Source organism: Engraulis encrasicolus, chromosome 15 (assembly GCF_034702125.1).
Source record: "Engraulis encrasicolus isolate BLACKSEA-1 chromosome 15, IST_EnEncr_1.0, whole genome shotgun sequence".
Lineage (NCBI taxonomy): Eukaryota > Metazoa > Chordata > Actinopteri > Clupeiformes > Engraulidae > Engraulis > Engraulis encrasicolus.
The window spans coordinates 16,582,258-16,599,757 of record NC_085871.1 but is presented as its reverse complement, the minus strand read 5'-3'; the positions used below and the strand labels follow the sequence as shown (position 1 = coordinate 16,599,757).

At 44.2% G+C, this 17,500-nt stretch overlaps 1 protein-coding gene across 9 annotated transcripts in view; it reads right to left on the bottom strand.

Moving 5' to 3' along the window:
- Positions 1-17,500, bottom strand: part of ppp1r12a (protein phosphatase 1, regulatory subunit 12A) — a 111,617-nt gene that overhangs the window by 3,269 nt on the left and 90,848 nt on the right. For all 9 annotated transcript variants that reach the window (XM_063217144.1, XM_063217151.1, XM_063217152.1 and 6 more), the window contains 5 exons: positions 13,319-13,335; positions 12,383-12,512; positions 11,499-11,603; positions 10,424-10,471; positions 6,776-6,826 (listed from right to left, as the gene is read on the bottom strand). In XM_063217144.1, the coding sequence (XP_063073214.1) occupies positions 6,776-6,826; positions 10,424-10,471; positions 11,499-11,603; positions 12,383-12,512; positions 13,319-13,335 (351 nt within the window). The remainder of the gene's footprint in view (positions 1-6,775; positions 6,827-10,423; positions 10,472-11,498; positions 11,604-12,382; positions 12,513-13,318; positions 13,336-17,500) is intronic.

Below are 17,500 nucleotides of genomic sequence, written 5' to 3'. Positions count from 1 at the left end.
AAAGGGCGGGAGAAGGGGGGGGTGTATAGCTGGGGTCAAATGCCACTTCAGTCACTATCTGGTTCGGAGAAGTCGAGCTTGATAACATTCAGTGAGCGAGTGAGAGTTTACAGAATGCTACAGGATAAACACTCACAACACACCCAAAACACGAAATACTATACTATCGCTTCCATCAGTACAGTCCAACACAAGCAATTGTGAAAAAGCTTAGACAACTGGATTCTGTGTGCATTTTTTTTTTTAAAGCATCAACCTCTGTGACACAGGATTGAAATCTTTGAAAGCGGATTCTGGGTACATATCCAGTCAAAACGAAAAACTGTTCAGACTGATACAAATTCATTGCACTATTTTTCCCGCTTGGTATACGTAGAATGCTTTTTAAGAATCTGTGAAACGTCTATTTTGGATAGACAAGTACAGGTGAAATGTAGGATTTCTCCAGATTCTACATTAACATAAAAATGCTCCATGCAAAATAAATAAGTTGTGAGGCAGCATTCCTCATAATTATTCGGCATTAACCCGAGGAGGAACAGACTGTCTGACTGCTCAACAGATTGCTACTTTATTGGGTCGGCGGTGCTGTTACTGACTCGAGGGGGAAAAAAACAATAAAAGGGAGTACATAAAACACATTTCCCTCTACGCTTGGCAGGCACGTACACACACACAGACACACACACAGACACACACGCAGACACACACGCAGACACACACACGCACACACACGCACACACGCGCACACAGGCACACACAGGCACACACAGGCACACACAGGCACACACACACACACACAGTGGCCTCCAAAGCTCCATTTCATGGAACATTTTCAATGAAAAGCTCAGCTCAGGAATTTTGGCGTGCTCAAGTGCAGGCGATATTTCACTTCCAAGCCGTACATAGAGGGCCGATAATTGGGTTCCTTCTGCTACCCCTGGGGGTAACGAGGCTGGAAGTCACACTGAAAAGAGGACTCGTAATGCAGTCGTGTGTCGAAAGCCATGCAAGTAGGTTTGGCCTTTGCCACAGGCACGAAAAACGGCAGACCAGTTTTCATGGGTGTCAAAAGTGGAGATTCACTCCTTGCACAATCAGCGTCAACAGTGCAGTGTGTGCTTGTGTGTGCTTGTGTGTGCGTGTGTGCGTGTGTGTGTGCGTGTGTGTGCGCGTGCGCGCGTGTGTGAGAGGATGCTGGAGTGGTACGAAAAAAAGAACACAGGGTAAAAAATGCTGGTGGACTCAAAATCGCCATATCACAAACGTCACATCATGCAAAAAAGCCAGGGGCAAGCCAAACCAGTGGAGGGGGACTTCAGAACATCACACAAGAGAGAGGGGGGAAAGGGGGGAGAATTGGGGGAGAATTATGTAGAGATAATAGTTATGAAATTGAAGTGTGACTCACTACAGAAAAAAACGTCATATTTACTTGTTTATTAGTATTTTGCAATGCTGGTCAGATTTGGTTCCAAATAATCAATAATGATGAAGTATATGTCTATTTGACTTTTGAACAAAGCCAAACACGTATACCGTAATATACCTCATTCGGTCTGAGTTCAGGTTTTTTTTTCTTTTTTTCTTTTTTTAAGTAATGACCACACATTTCCAAGCTGGTGGGGTGTAGATACACATTCGCCCCAGTTAATCCTTGTGTGGTGGAGAGGGGGATTTGTGGGTAGGGGAGTGGAGTGGAGGGAGGGTAGGTAGAGGGGGTGCAGCACAAGAGGGGAGAGAGGAAAACCGGGAGCACCTGCCTGTCTAGGGGCTTGGGACGGAGGGAGCACAAATGAAGAATGAGAGAAGTGGGGGTGGGTTGGGGATGGGGGAGCCTGGTCATCAACAAGATAGGGGCCGGGGGGAGTGTTCGTGGCTCTTCTCAGGAACTGAGGTGAAAGGAACGGGCTGTGCTAGGAGGGGAACGTGAGGGGAGGGAGTAGGGAGGGGAGGAGGGTTTGGTGGAGGTCAATTCAGTGAGCAGTGGCAGCGAGGGTGGCTGCTTGGGTAGCTGCAAAGCTGGACCCGGTTTCTCAAAAGCATTGTTGCTAACCAGTTAGCAACTTACAAGGTTTCCAATGAGAAAATGCATTGCAACCAAGTAATTTGCTAAGTTGGTTAGCAACGATGTTGTCGAGAAAAGCACCCCTTGGGCTTGGTTACTGGCCTGTTGGTAGCCGGTGGTGGTAGTTGTAGTAGGGGAAGGTTGATGGAATTTGGATTGAGAGGGCTGGTGGAGGAGAAGAGAAGACGTGAGCTGATGACAGTGATTTGGTAGGGATGGGCTCGAAACGTGGAGGGAGAATCTGTATTTTGAGGGTGGGAGCTGGCGAAAAACGGCAAGGCAAAGACGGGAGGGGAATTGTCGGGGTTAGATGTTTGCGCTTGGGTGAAGACTATGGCGTGTCTACAGGTCCATTGCCGGCTGCAGTGTGGTGGTGGTGGTGGTGGTGATGGAGACAGAGGGATTGGTACGGTATGTAGGTAAGGGGGATAGGGGGATAGAAGGATAGGACGGGTCCATTGTGGACCGCAGTATAGGTAACTCTGGAAGGAGGCAGGACATGGGTAGGATGATGTGAAGAAGGGACTGGGCGGGGTTGGACAGTCGGGGCGGGGTTGGACAGTCGGTAGAGGCGGAGTTCTACAGGTCCATTGCGGGCTGCAGCGTGGTGGTGTTGGCGGAGAGCTTGGCCACCACGCGCGCCAGGGCTCGATTCTCCGCCTGCAGACGCTCATTATGCTGCCTCAGGGCCTGAACCTGCTTTACCTGGTGGAGGCTCTGCAGGAAAACCACAACACAGGAAGAAAGGAAGGAAGGAAGGAAGGAAGGAAGGAAGGGGAGGAGGAGGAGGAGGAGGAGGAAGAAACAGAGGAGAAAGGGGAGGGGGCGAGGAGAGAGAGAGAGAGAGAGAGAGAGAGAGAGAGAGAGAGAGAGAGAGAGAGAGAGAGAGAGAGAAAGGGCAAACACGGGAAAAAAGGAGGAAGCAGGAAAGAAGGGAGAGGAGGGAGGAGGCACAACACAAAAAAAAGGAGAAACAGAGGAAACGGGAGGGAGGGGAAGAAAAGGAGAAAAAACACAACACAGGAGAGGTGGAGGAAGAAAGAGACAGCACATGAAGGAAGGAGGAGAAAAAGGAGAGGAGTTGAGAAAATACAGGAGAAAGTGATTGGAAGTGCCAGGGAAGTAGGCAAAGAGAGGAGAGTGAGAAGAAGAAGAAAGAAGAAGAAAGTAGAGCAGGGTGTAAATGGAGGGAAGAGAGGCGTGAGGGTAAGGAAAAGGGGAGAGGAGAGAAGATGGATATAGAGACAGGAGGTTAGATGGAAAAATGAAAAAGAAGGAAAGGGTTGGAGATGGGGAGGGGCAACATTTTGTGAAAGATGGACAACAGAAGGGAAAAAAAACCAAGGGAAAAGTTTGACAGGTGTAGCAAAAGATGAGAGAAAGTGAGAATCCAGAGGAGAGATGCAAGTTATGGGGGAGAAAGAGAGAGGAGTAGGGAGGAACGACACAACACAAATGTGCAGACAAGATGGAAGGAAATAAACAAAAATGGGATCATTAAGGAACATTAGGAACAAAATAAATATCAGGAAGAGGAGAAAATTAACGAGGGAAAACAAATAGAAAACAAACCCAGGAAGACAAGAAACAGGAAAGGGAGGCGGTTAAAAAAATGAGGACAGGCTTTTGCAACAGTGGAAATGGCTCCAGGACGAACACTGACATCAAAACGGGGTACTTCCTAGTAGGCGGGTGGATAAGACGCAAACAGTGACGTCTATAATATACAGGTCAGTGGACGCAAACCTGGGTAAGTTCAGTTGGAAGGTCAATCATAAATGGGACTAGATCAATCTTTCTATTCAGTTAGGCAAGGATGCTAATCCATTAGCAGTTTTACCACTTTCTCCCATCTTAGAGGTAGAGTATGACATTTTAGTCGTTCATTTCCCAAATCTATCCTACCTTTTCACAAATTAATATTTTCCCAAGCATTTACAAAGTAATAAGCTTATTTACTGGTCTGAGCAAAGTACAATATTTTTGTTGCAGCCAAAGATGTATATGACCGGCAATTGAAAATGGAGAGCCAACTTTTCGTGTATGAAAAAAGTGTACATTTCAAAGTGATAATGTACACATACACGTAGATGGTGGTAGTAAATATGGTAATTTGAGAAAAGAAAAAAGAAACTGTAAACGGGACGGATAAAATAAGGAATTAAGGTATTTCAAAAAATAACATACTCTATTTTACATTCCTAGATTAATTGCATTCACCCACCTACTCTGAAACATTCCCTTGGGAATATGTCTAGCTATGAAAAACGGCAAAGCACAAGAGAAGAGATGGACGGCAGCATGTGAATTTTACTCTGCAAAGAAAGCGACACCTTTCCGGATCGGGAGATGTCGACGAAGAGCATTTGTTTCTGGAAACAAAAGGGCAGAATGGCTTGCCGATAAAGACACAAGGGGCTTTGTGTTTCTTCTCTCCCCCAAACAAGACTAGCAGATTTGAGTGCTCTCTTTTGAAAGAGGAATATAAAAAGCGCTGCCCGAGGGTGGGTAACTGCGGGAGGGCATGAGAATGCACCCAATCATTTTCAAAAACAACAGTCTCTGGCTGGAATACAGTACACGGGGCATGAGAACACTTGGCTGCTGGTTTTTTGAGTGCTTCAATCTTCTCGACCCACATTCTCAAATGCAAATACACGTTCAAAAATGTGCACGAACGCAAGTGCACACATGGATTTGCTACCATCATTTAAGGCTTACACTGACATCTTCAAAAGTAAGGGTAACCTTAAAATCATACAAAATATTGAATATCATTTCAAACCTTCAGAAATGGACGAAATTTCACAGCACCACATTACCAGCCAGCTTTCTACCGCTTGGAACTAGATGACTTGTAGTAATAAGTGACTGCAGAGCCACATCAACTTTTTTTTTGTCTCAAACCAAAAAGAAAAGAAAAAAGAAAACAAAGAAAAGCACACCGACATTTTCAACATTATCAGAAGGGTCGTGTTCAGAATTTCTGTTACTTAGAATTAAAAATAAAACCATTGCATAATTTCAAGTCATTGCTATTCATAATAATTGGTCACCTGTGAAAGCATTAATTATTCATAAATAATTGAGCTGATAAATGACGCCACATTTCCGCCTCCACGGGATCTCAGGAAGTAGATTTTAGCATGTAACTCAATCACGATATTAAAATTATATTTTAATCCCTTTTGAAATGTGTCACAGGCTTCACATACAGCTCCAGGCCTTTTTATTAGAATACCATGAAAAAGTTGATTTATTTCCAAAATTCCATCAATAATGTTAAACTGTCATGGATTGTAGATTCATGGCCCAGTTTTTTAACTATTCCAATCATTATTTTTTTTCTTTTTATATACGTTGGCCTTCCAGCTCAAAAAACCCATGAATTGGGGAATTCGCATTATTAGAATATTGTTATAAAATCACATTTTTCTTCATCAAAATTCGGGTCACATTAAATCAGTTGAAGTTTGGTACTTTCTACATAACATGCAATGGTCAATACTTGGTTAGGACATTCTCTGTCTTCATAATGGCCATGATGCGTTTAACATTGAAGTCAATGGCAAAAACAGTGCATGGGAGTTATGGAAGCCCAGATATCCTTGATGCTTTGCTGTCAGCTGTTCTTGTTTGTTGACCTGGTACCCCACACTTCACTTAATATACCCTGTAGATTTCCATGCCACGTTTTGGCGCTAACTCACCAGTTTAATTCTAAATAACCAGAAATGAAACCCCATTGAAAATGAATGGGGTTTAATTTCTGTTGAGTTAGAATTAAACTGGTGAGTTAACACCAAAACGTGGCATGGAAATCTTCGGGTATATTGAAGAGGGAAGTGTGGGGCACCAGGTCAACAAACAAGAACAGCTGACAGCAAAGCATCAAGGATATCTGGGCTTCCATAACTCCCATGCACTGTTTTTGCCATTGACTTCAATGTTAAACGCATCATGGCCATTATGAAGACAGAGAATGTCCTAACCAAGTATTGACCATTGCATGTTATGTAGAAAGTACCAAATTTCAACTGATTTAATGTGACCCGAATTTTGATGAAGAAAAATGTGATTTTATAACAATATTCTAATAATGCGAATTCCCCAATTCATGGGTTTTTTTGAGCTGGAAGGCCAACGTATATAAAAAGAAAAAAAATAATGATTGGAATAGTTAAAAAACTGGGCCATGAATCTACAATCCATGACAGTTTAACATTATTGATGAAATTATGGAAATAAATCAACTTTTTCATGGTATTCTAATAAAAAGGCCTGGAGCTGTATGTTGTGTCTGATATTTTAGTATGATTTTTCATACCAAACGATTTAGCAGGAGTTTTTTCCCCACATGCAGACAAAATTTTGCATGAATAATCTACATTTAGCTCCCAAATCGTAATTCAGCACATATAATGACTGAGATCATAAGATATGTACTCGTTACCATGCTATTAGATAGTCGGGTGCAGTCCTGTGACGCGGAAATACGTCATGTCCTTCGTCCGCATGAGCTCCATTACCAACATCCTATGGTGTCCAACAGTAAGGTGTTGGCACAAATGAAGACTCATAGCTACACTGTGGACATAGTAATCATAGATGTCCATCTACTACTGTCGTAATAGTAAACAAGGAAAGGTGCATGACTCATCATGGGTTATACAAGACGTGTACGTGTGTGTGTGTGCATGTGTTTACCTTGAGTTCCTCCTCCATCTCAGAAATCTTCCTTTCTAGGGCCCTTCTTTCCTGCACAGGGGTGGAGAAGCACACAAAAGAGTGTTTACTTCACACAAACATAGCCAAACACATACAGTACACACACATTCACAAACAGACGGACAGTGAAGAACGAACGCCTTTCAAAACACACACGTACTGTACACTGACACACACAGTATCAACACAGACTGCATCCACAGCCTCTCCTCCATGGCCTACGGAGAGGGATGGTGTGGTTCGACCTTGAGATCATGTCTTTCAAAACGATAGAAGGAGATGAAGTTTTTTCCCCCAGTACAGTACAGACCAATTTACACGTAGGAGTTAGGTGGCAGAGGTTAAGGTCTCAGATGACTCAATGGATGCAGTTTGTGGCATGAAATGAATTGAGGGGAACAAAACAGGGAAGATCGAAAGAGAGAGAGAGAGAAAGAAAGAAAAGAGAAAAGATAGGTGTAAGGTGCCGGAAAAAAACACCTCTCAAGCATGATGGTGAGGTAGAAATGACTAAGGCACAGTGCAAAATGGAGGAACTTGGTATTTCAGTACCAATATCTGTACAGCAGAGGTACAATATGCATCCCAATGAATAAAGACTGACATTTGGAGAGAATTGGAAACCCAAACTAGTTATTGTACTAGTTATTACTTTAGTTCCAGTCGTGCATGGCTGCATGAGACACAGGACTTCTGTTCAGGGAGCCGTAATTCCCTTAGTTTGAACAGGTGGGGCGTGTTATATGAAGGTGTGAATGATGACGATGATGATAATGACCATGGGAGATGTGGGCTTGTAGATTAAAGCAAAGGGGTTTGTTTGAAAGTGTCTGGCTGGAAATAGGCTTGTTGGAAAACAATACATTACATTCTGGACTTCAATCATGTCAGCATACGTTGGGAACCTGGATTCATTAGTTGCAATCCTGTGCTATATATTCCAAATGACCTTGTTTTACCTGTCCACTTCAATTTACCAAATCGTTTGGCGTCCGCTTGGCTGCATGGCTGCTTAAGACTTAATTGGGGCACTTACCTGGTTGAAATGGACAGGTCATTTGAAATAAGTTAAGTTCAAACAGATTAATTTTAATATAACAAATGCAGCCTATAAGATTTTCATTATTTCCATTTTAGCCTGTTATTATTCTCACTGCCACATTTTTTTCTCTGTATGCTTTGTTTGTTTTTTTAGTCTTGTCCTTGTATAATGTTGTCATTGTCTGTATCAATCAGGGCTTGACATTAACTTTTCACCCATCGGCCACGGAGGCTAGAGGTTTTCCCGAGTCACTAGCCATTCAGGTATTCCACCAGCCACAGATTTTATAGTGTTTTTTATTCTTTATCATGATAGTGTTCATCTAACCTCAGAAGATGAGGTGCTAACGCAAGATGAGAGTAAAGCTTTCTACATGGAAATATATCAAGCAAATAGAAACTGAGTTACTGAGCTCAAACAATTGATACACAAGGGGCAAACAATGGTATGTAGGCTACGATGATACGTATGTATAAGAAATAAGCTGCCAGCCAAATCGGCTAGTGACATTGAAAGGATTAACAGCCAAGTTTTACCAGCATTTGGCCGGTTTGCAGGTGCCAGTGTCAAGCCCTGGTTTTTGTATGTCCAAGTAAGTGTTAATTGTATGGCTCCCGGAATGCAAAACAAATTCCCCTTGGGGCAATTAAAGGTGTTCATTCATTCATTTATTCAATATGTGGCACAGGACTAACTTCTGAATTCAGGTTACTCATCAATGCATACTACAGTACATGGGAGAGTACAGAATGGTAAGGTGATGATAGGTCCAAAAAATGTCACTTTTCAGGTACGTTGAGTGCACTGATTTACATGCATCTCCACCTTTCCAGTCACATCGTATCAAACAAACCAGAAACTTAATAGAGGGAGATGGCTTTTTTTATGGAAAAAAAAGAACACGTTTTCAAAACAGATGACCTGGTTGAGGGGTTGGAAAAATGAGATCTGAGTTAGTGTGGAAAAGTTGTTATGCCTAAGGACGTGAAATTCCAAATATAGTCAAGAAAGTGGTGATGGAAAAACCGTGATTCAAAAATGTGCAATCTCAAACAAACATAACACGTGTCACTGCTGCCCAAGCAGCACCATGCAGAGGACAAACACACGTTCCTCAGAAATAAACCTAAAAAAAAAACAGTAACAAGGAAAAACCTGAAATGCATTCTTTCCAGTCTCAATCACTCAGACAGACCATTGAGAAAAAACAGTTAACGATGGTGATAACACGCTTCCTAGGAGCTATGACATCAACGCACACGCACACACAGGTGACAAGAAGAGAGCGTGTGATTGGCTGGTATAGGAGAGAGGGGTGCGCTGGGGTGGAGGAGATCACTTTTTTCTTTTTTGAAGGATGGTTGGGGAGGGCTCTTTACTATGAGGGAATTCATTCATGGTTGGTTGGTTCTTAGGATCAAGGCTAGAGCAATGTACCTTACAAAAGCGGAGCTTGAATACTCAACAAAACTTGTTACATTGCCCAAACCCAATACTACTCCTAACCCTAAACCCATCACAGACAGCGCAGGTGAATAAATATGAAAGAACTTTCTCCAACCATCCTGCAAAAAAAAGAGGGTGAAAAGGGGTAGGGTGGATTAACTCCTTCCCCCTTTTGGCTCATCACCCCTACCCCAGCCCCACCCCTCGTCAGCTATAGATGGGCAACATGTGTGAACAGCCAGGAGGAGGAGCAATGCCAAAAATGAGCTGTAGAGAGAGAGAGTCGGCATGTAAAAGAGCCATACCGCCCAGCTGATACTGAGATCTGCTTGAACCCTTCAGACATAAACCAGGTGGCACGAGATTATCATTTATTGATTTAGCATCCACTTTTTCAATACACTGTACAAACAATATGTGACTGGTGTCTATAATGGCTCCTAACAGCAAAAATAAATGGCTAACTAACCAAGTAACAAACATTACTGACTTGCGTAGTGTTGACAAGACTTTGTAGAATACTAACAATAGTGAGTGTCTTTTAAAAAGTATATTAGCAGCCAACATATCCTGCATTACTGACACAGTAACACTAATATAAGAGTATAACAGAAGTATTGACCAATGGGCTCATTCGTGATGAAGCAGTGCTGCTTTTGCTAGGCATCGGACATGCGCACTTTGCCAGTTTGATGCATTCTGGTTAGAATCTAACCACAATGCATCAAACTGGCAAAGTGTGCATGCTCGCTGCTTAGCAAAAGTAGCACTGCTTTGTCACAAACAAGCCTACTGAGTTGAGTGGGGCGGCCAAGAAAATCTTCATTTGCCTGAAAATGACTTGTTAACATAGGCGGTTCACTACCAAAGCTGTGAACAGCAAAACTAGCATAATGCATCAGTAGACTACTATACTGTTTCACTGTCAGGAAAACTAGCTACATTACTGACAGTCATTGGTTGTTGTGATGTGTACTTGCAATGCATAATGTCAAGTTCAAAGGGAAGTCCTTGTGGAAGTTTCATTACTTATTTCCACTTTATGAATGAGAAATATTGAATGCTGAAGGTTGGCCATGCTGGTTCTAATGCTGCTGTCCACACGAGATAAGCAAAATAATAAATATTAAAATCTTTACCCTTTTCTCCAACTCCAGCTGCGAGCGATCAGCGAAGCGTTCCTGCCTCTGCAACGCAAACGAGACATAATGGGAGCGACATTTAGAGGAAGAAGAAAGCCACTTTACCACAACACAAACAGATTAACATAGACGCACACATGCACACACAGTCAGTCAATCACACACACACACACACGCATGCACTCTGTTTGTCTGACGTTGTGTTTGTCAAACTAACACACAGATGCTCACAAATAAATCAAAACCAACAGCTTCAAATTAAAATAATGTCTGTTGAATGTCTAGTTGGAGCAGTGAGAGGAAACAACAAACTCTAGACAGACAGACAGGAAGCATTTCCTGGCTACAGCTAAGCTGTGGAAAGAGAGTGCCTTCGCATTAAACTACTGTACACATTATGGGCTTTATTTCCAGCACACTGCTTAGTAACAAACCTGAAACCTCAACCTTTTAGCAGCAGCTTAGATAGATAGTGAGAAGACTGAGGTGAATGAAGATGTCTACTGTGAGTAAGCCATACATTTGGAAATCCCTTACAAAGATAACATCCATCTGCAATGGAACACTGCATCGACTATAGGCTAGTGTTTCTCAACGGGGGCTCTACAGCCCCACCTCGGGAGCATTAGGGGGCAGGCTTATGATAATCAACCTTTTTTGTTGAGAAAAGGTTGAGAACTAGTGCTGTAGACACATTTTCAAGGCCAGACTTTGTCTGGATTGGATTCCTTGGCGAGAAAGAAAATCCCCCACAACCTCCACAGCACATAAAACTGAACTGTCCTCCAAGGCCACACTTGGAGTGTATGAAGCCATCAACACTAGCTTCTACTAGATTGAGAAGGTGGAAAAAAACTCTCCTTCCTCCAAACCCCAACCCCCCCATACACACTGTATAAAACTGGATGATGGGCAGGTTTTGTCCCGATTGGACTTTAATCATAGCGAAGAATGAAAGGTCCAACAACTGCAGCCACTATCCCATCCCCTTAACTCAGCACACTCTCTTTCACACACACACAGACGCACGCACGCACAGGTACAGACACAGACAAAGGCACACAGGGCTGACCTGTGTTGCCTTCTCCAGCTGAAGCTTCAAGTCTGCCAACTCCAGGTCTGTGTCGCGTAACTGCGCTTTGAGCTTCTCATTTTCTGCTAGGATCTGCTCGTAAAGCTGGACAGAGGAGCGAGAGCGAGAGAGAGCGAGAGAGACAGACAGACAGACAGACAGAGAGAGAGAGGAAAAGAGAGAGACAGGGGACAGATTACAGGAGTATTAAGGTTTATGAACATGGCCTTTGGGCTTTATATCCGACAGGTGCAGAAGGATATAATGAACTCTACGGCTATAATACTACAATGGGATTTTCTTCAGGATCTTTAAGTACAGACACAGGCATACAAGCCTCGTTTAAGGCTTATCTCCATGTAGCTCAGTTTTTTTTCTAATTCTTTTATGTACAAATCTGCCATCTCAGAAATCAAAATATTCAATGGATTTACATTCAAAACATGCAGATACTCAATTATATTATCAGACATCTCTGATAGATGAGAATTGGCATGAATTGAACGCTGTAAATGGAGTCATTGGGGGTGACTGCCAACTGTTCCTTCTCATCTAAAGTGCAATGGATATGATGCGGTCACTGGGCACGAGTGATTGCCAACCTGGATACAGAAGATTACAATCCAGTGCCACATACTCCAAAATGACTAGGTTGGTCCAGGTTGCCCATCACTGTTGTTAGGCCCCAGTCCCACACTCTGGCTGTGTAGCCCTGCTCTAGAGACATGACTGCTCCCGCACACTGTTCACATTTGCAGCGTATACTTTCAACATTTCGGTCCATTGACCTTCTTCAAGCAATTCAACAGCAGGGTTCCCTCCTACTAAACACCTGGCTGAAGGAGGTGTTCAAAAACTCTACAAAAATGTGTAGTCCTGCTCACCTTCTTGTAGTCAGTGCTGTCGTCTCGGTCCAGCCGGCTGGAGTATGGCCTGCGGCCCTCGCCGTGCGCACGGCTCGACAGGTGCTCATAGCGGTCGCTGGAGGAAGTGCTAGTCAGGCCGGAGTCGTTCCTGAGGGCACGGTGGAGAACGGGGACAAGTTAACACACACAAACACACACACCAGAATAGACACACACACACACACACACACCAGAATAGACAGACACACACACACACACACCAGAATAGACAGACACACACACACACACACACCAGAATAGACAGACACACACACACACGCAACAGAATAGACACACACACCCTAATAGACACACACACACAGCTATATAAGGAATAAAAAACACTGAAGGAGGGGTTGAAGTATGTGCATGAGGTCATGCTTAAGGCCTGTAGGTAAACAAGGCGAGGCAGCTTGGATAGGGTGGGTGTGTGTGTGTGTGTGTGTGTGTGTGTGTGTGTGTGTGTGTGTGTGTGTGTGTGTGTGTGTGTGTGTGTGTGTCTGTGTGTGTGTCTGTGTGTGTGTCTGTGTGTGTGTCTGTGTGTGTGTCTGTGTGTGTGTCTGTGTGTGTGTCTGTGTGTGTGTCTGTGTGTGTGTCTGTGTGTGTGTCTGTGTGTGTGTCTGTGTGTGTGTCTGTGTGTGTGTCTGTGTGTGTGTCTGTGTGTGTGTCTGTGTGTGTGTCTGTGTGTGTGTCTGTGTGTGTGTCTGTGTGTGTGTCTGTGTGTGTGTCTGTGTGTGTGTCTGTTTGTGTGTCTGTGTGTGTGTCTGTGTGTGTGTGTGTGTGTGTGTGTGTGTGTAGGTACCCGATATAGAAAAAAAACAACAGACAACAGCAGGGAAGATAAGGGCGACAAAGAACAAGATAAGAGATAGATAGAGCCGAGGCAGGAAGAAAATAAACACAAAAGCCACATACCTGGACAGTCGGTCACTCTGCAAGACAAAAAAAAGAGAAAGAGAAAGACAGATTAATTGAAGAAGTGGTGTAAATTGATAGAAGCGGTTGTTTCACCTGTTGGTGGGAACACGACTCAGCATGACATTTTACAGAGCAAAAATTCAGTTTCGCCGTCTAGACAGCTAGTGTGTCTGGAATGCAGATGAATCAATTAGTGCACTTGTCTTATTTTCTCCTATCTTGTTCCTTCCCCACTCTCTTTCACATTTTACCCCCCCACCCCCTCTCTCTTTTTACCTCTTTCTCGCTCTCCTTCTCCCTCCTTCATGATCTTCTCAAGCTGTGAACAGTCGTGACGGCACATGGCTTGAACGCAGATGTTATATTTTGACAAGGCTCAATCTCTGTGTGTGTTCGCATGTGTGTGTGTCTCTCTGTGTGTGTATGTGTGCATGCTACATTTTAACAAGGAAAAGCTACTCAATTTGTGTACGTACCAAAGTGTGTGTGTGTGTTTATAAGACACACACATATAAGCGCACATGCTCGCGCCCACAAACTCCCTGAAGGGCGGTATGGTACATTTCATTTGAACTACCTTTGGAAGATGTCATAGCATCGGCAGCAGAATAACCAACGAAGGAAAAGTGAGGATATGTGTACGTAAGAGTGTGCATGGGTGTGAGCACGTTTGTGTACATGTATTAGACTGTCGGTGTGTGTGTGCGCGTGCGTGTGTGTGTGTGTGTGTGTGTGTGTGTGTGTGTGTGTGTGTGTGTGTGTGTGTGTGTGTGTATGTATATATGTCAAAGTGTGTATTTTACATGTACGTGTACGTGTGTGGTGACATGCACTCCTAAGAAAGACATCAATGAAATAAAAGGCAGAAAAAAGTGACTGTTCAGTTGACAATCAGTTTGAGGCAGCGTGCAGAGGAAGCACACGTCTAAATCTGTCGGTCTGCATGACCGCCCCTCTTAACCCTACTTCAGCTGGCCCTCTGGAGCTGAGCGGACAGCTTGCCAAAGGCTGTTGAGGAGAGAGCCTGCTATACGCCCCGGTTTCCGCCATGGGCCTTTTATCCACAGCCAGGGGTCTGGAAGTGGGCGGCAAGGAGGGAGAACAAGTGTGTGTCTCTGTGTGAGTGTGCGTGTGCCTGTGTGCGCGCGTGCCTGTGCCTGTGCCTGTGCCTGTGTGCGTGTGTCGCTCGGCGGAAGAGCTTTACTGCTTGCTGCATGTCATGACAGCTTCAACATGGAAGTGGCGGCACGTCTGAGCTATGCTGTAGTGGCAGCAAGAGACGAGGTGTGTGTGTGTGTGTGTGTGTGTGTGTGTGTGTGTGTGTGTTTTTTTCTTTCTTCCCGGATCCCTTGGGGGAGTGGGGGGAGAAGGTTCAGGAAGGCAAGGTGTGGCGACAAAGCCAATGTCTGGTGTGTGTGTGTGTGTGTGTGTGTGTGTGTGTGTGTGTGTGTGTGTGTGTGTGTGTGTGTGTGTGTGTGTGTGTGTGTGTGTGTGTGTTTGTGCGCGCACACACACAAGTACAAGTACAGTAAAAGCAAGCCATGGGGGACTGATTGCCAGGAAGCGGCGTGCTGAAGCGGCGTGCTGAAGCTATGGCTGCGTGCATGTCAGCACTTCCACCTGCGGCTTTTGGCCCGGGAGGAACAAGAGAGGGAGAGGAGAGGGAGCACGCCGGCCGGCCGCTTTGAGTGCAGGAAGTGGACGCTTTTGTTATTGACATGGAGCTTCCGCACCGTTTACAAGAACAGATAGGCTTACAGTACATCCCCCGCCAACGAGAGTGCACGCTGCGCTCCAATTGGTCACTTGCTTATCATTCGAATGAATGAGTATGTGCATAAAATATACAGGGTTTTTGTTAGAAATATACTAGATAATGATGTAGGTACACATTCTGATCCCTGTATTATTGTATACATTACAAGCGTATTATATTGGGCTGCAGTGCAGATACTTATTTTGTTCTCTAGCCACCTTATTAACTCCTGCACATTTCATATAATTTTGTGCGCTCACATAATTTCCGGTCAGCTAGTTCAAGTTAATGGTTAACACTGAAAGTCTGTGGACTCCTCTGCATAACCGGAAATGGGATGAGCTATGCAATGCTAACGGGTAACTGGTGGATTATAAAGAGGGTACAAGTTGGGTATGTACTGAAAAGGTTGTTGGGAGGCCCTGCCGTGGCCAACCAGTAGGGCACTCGTCTACCATGCGGCTGACCCGGGTTCGATTCCCAGCCCGGCTCCTTTTCACCGACCCCTCCACGTTTCTCTCCCCTTTCGCTTCCTGTCCACCTCTCACACTGTCCTGTCGAATAAAGTCGAAAAAGTCTTTTTTTTTTTTTAAGAAAAAAAAGGGTTGTTGGGAGTGGAACATTTACTTCACAAAACAGTGAAAGCAGTGAAAGGGCAGTGAAGACATTGCAAGGGAGCAAGTGGGGAGAGAGAGACCGGGAAGGGATGGAACCCGGGTCAGCCGCATAGCAGACGAATGCCACTATCGTTAGCACCATGGTAGGGCCTACAGTCAATGCTTTAACGTTTTAGACCAGGCATGTGTCAGGTGAGGACACTGGCAAACGGACAACAGACTAAAAGAATCCATCCTGTTGATTTCCTGAAGAGCAGTAGAAGTAGAGCAAACATTGCAAGCCAAAGTAAACATCGCTTTTCTTATCTGTTCATGGCAACAGTCACTGGGCAGAACGTCATTACAGATGACTGCACTTTTCATAACCAAAACACACCAAAGAGCAGGACATTTTTATAAAGTACTAAAGTCATGAAAGTAAACTTGCTTATCGGAAATGTCAGAAAATGGTTGTTTTTGGCTCTGACTTCTAAAAGGAGCCCTTGGTGGATGTTATTAGATTAGGAGTTTGTTGAGGGACACTATATTTTGGCATGGAAAATATTACTAACCTCGCGGACATTTGAGAAGCTTGAGGCAAGTTTGTGAGTTTTTATTCATTCAGATGAGTAACCATTTGTAAACCATTGAAAAGCTGAATGCATACAACAGTATGCTGTAGAATGAAGAGGTTGATCACACTCGTTTCTTCTTTACTTTGTAATTCTTTTTTATTTTTCACTACTTTTCTGCTGCTATGTGAGAAATAAAAAAGAAGAATTGCAAAGAAAAGAAGAAACGAGTGCAATTCACCTCTTCATTCTACGGTTTATACAACTGGAGACGCACCACGATGGAAATCGCGGTGCATCAATTACTGCTTCCACAACAGTATGCTTCCAGCATACAGATACTGCATCTGCAATATTGACAACGAGATGGCCCATTAACTCATCAATGCCAGTACACCCACCTCTCTCCTCCCTTTGTTCAATCTCATCCCCCTCTCCCATCTCCCTCTGCTCACTCATCGCCCTTCTCCATCGCCCTCTTCTTCTATCTCTATCCAACCCTCCCTCCCTCCATCTCCGTCGCTCCCTCCATCTGTGGAGCTAATGGCCCATTTCCTGTGTGTGATTGCACCCCACCCTGACTACAAAGGGCTGGCACTCTTCTCTCTTCTCCTCGAACTGTGCTGGACAAACAGCTTCTACTTCTTCCCATTTTTAAGGAACTCCCTTCCTAACGTTTTAACAATTTTAACAAGGAAAAGCTACTCAATATGTGTGCGCATTCAAGTGTGTGTCTGTGTGGGTTTATAACACACACACACATATGCGCACATGCTCGCGCCCACAAAGTCATGCACCCTGAAGGGCGGTATGGGACATTTCATTTGAACTGCCTTTTGGAAGATGTCACGGCATCAGCAAAAGAACAACCCGCGAAGGAAAAGTATCCATGTGTGTGCAAGTGTCTTGAGTGTGTATGGGTGTGAGCATGTGTGTACTTCAGTAAGACCGTAAATGTGCGTGCCTGTGTGCGAGTGCGTGTCTGCGAGTGCATGTTTGCGAGTGCATGTGTGCATGCCTTAGTGTGCATGAATGTCATAGTGTACGGTTATGGTTAACCATCAAGCCCAACCATCTCAGACAAAAGTCTACGTTTCAGTTTCAGAGAAAAGTCATGATTGTCAGTCAGTCCACATGTAAGTCAATACGTAGTTTCAATTCAAGGGCCCCATCTGAGTGCACCACTATTGAGTTCACTACGGAGTTCTAACCTGCTCAGATTCACAGCATGAGACGCACAAGTAATTTCCGTGTG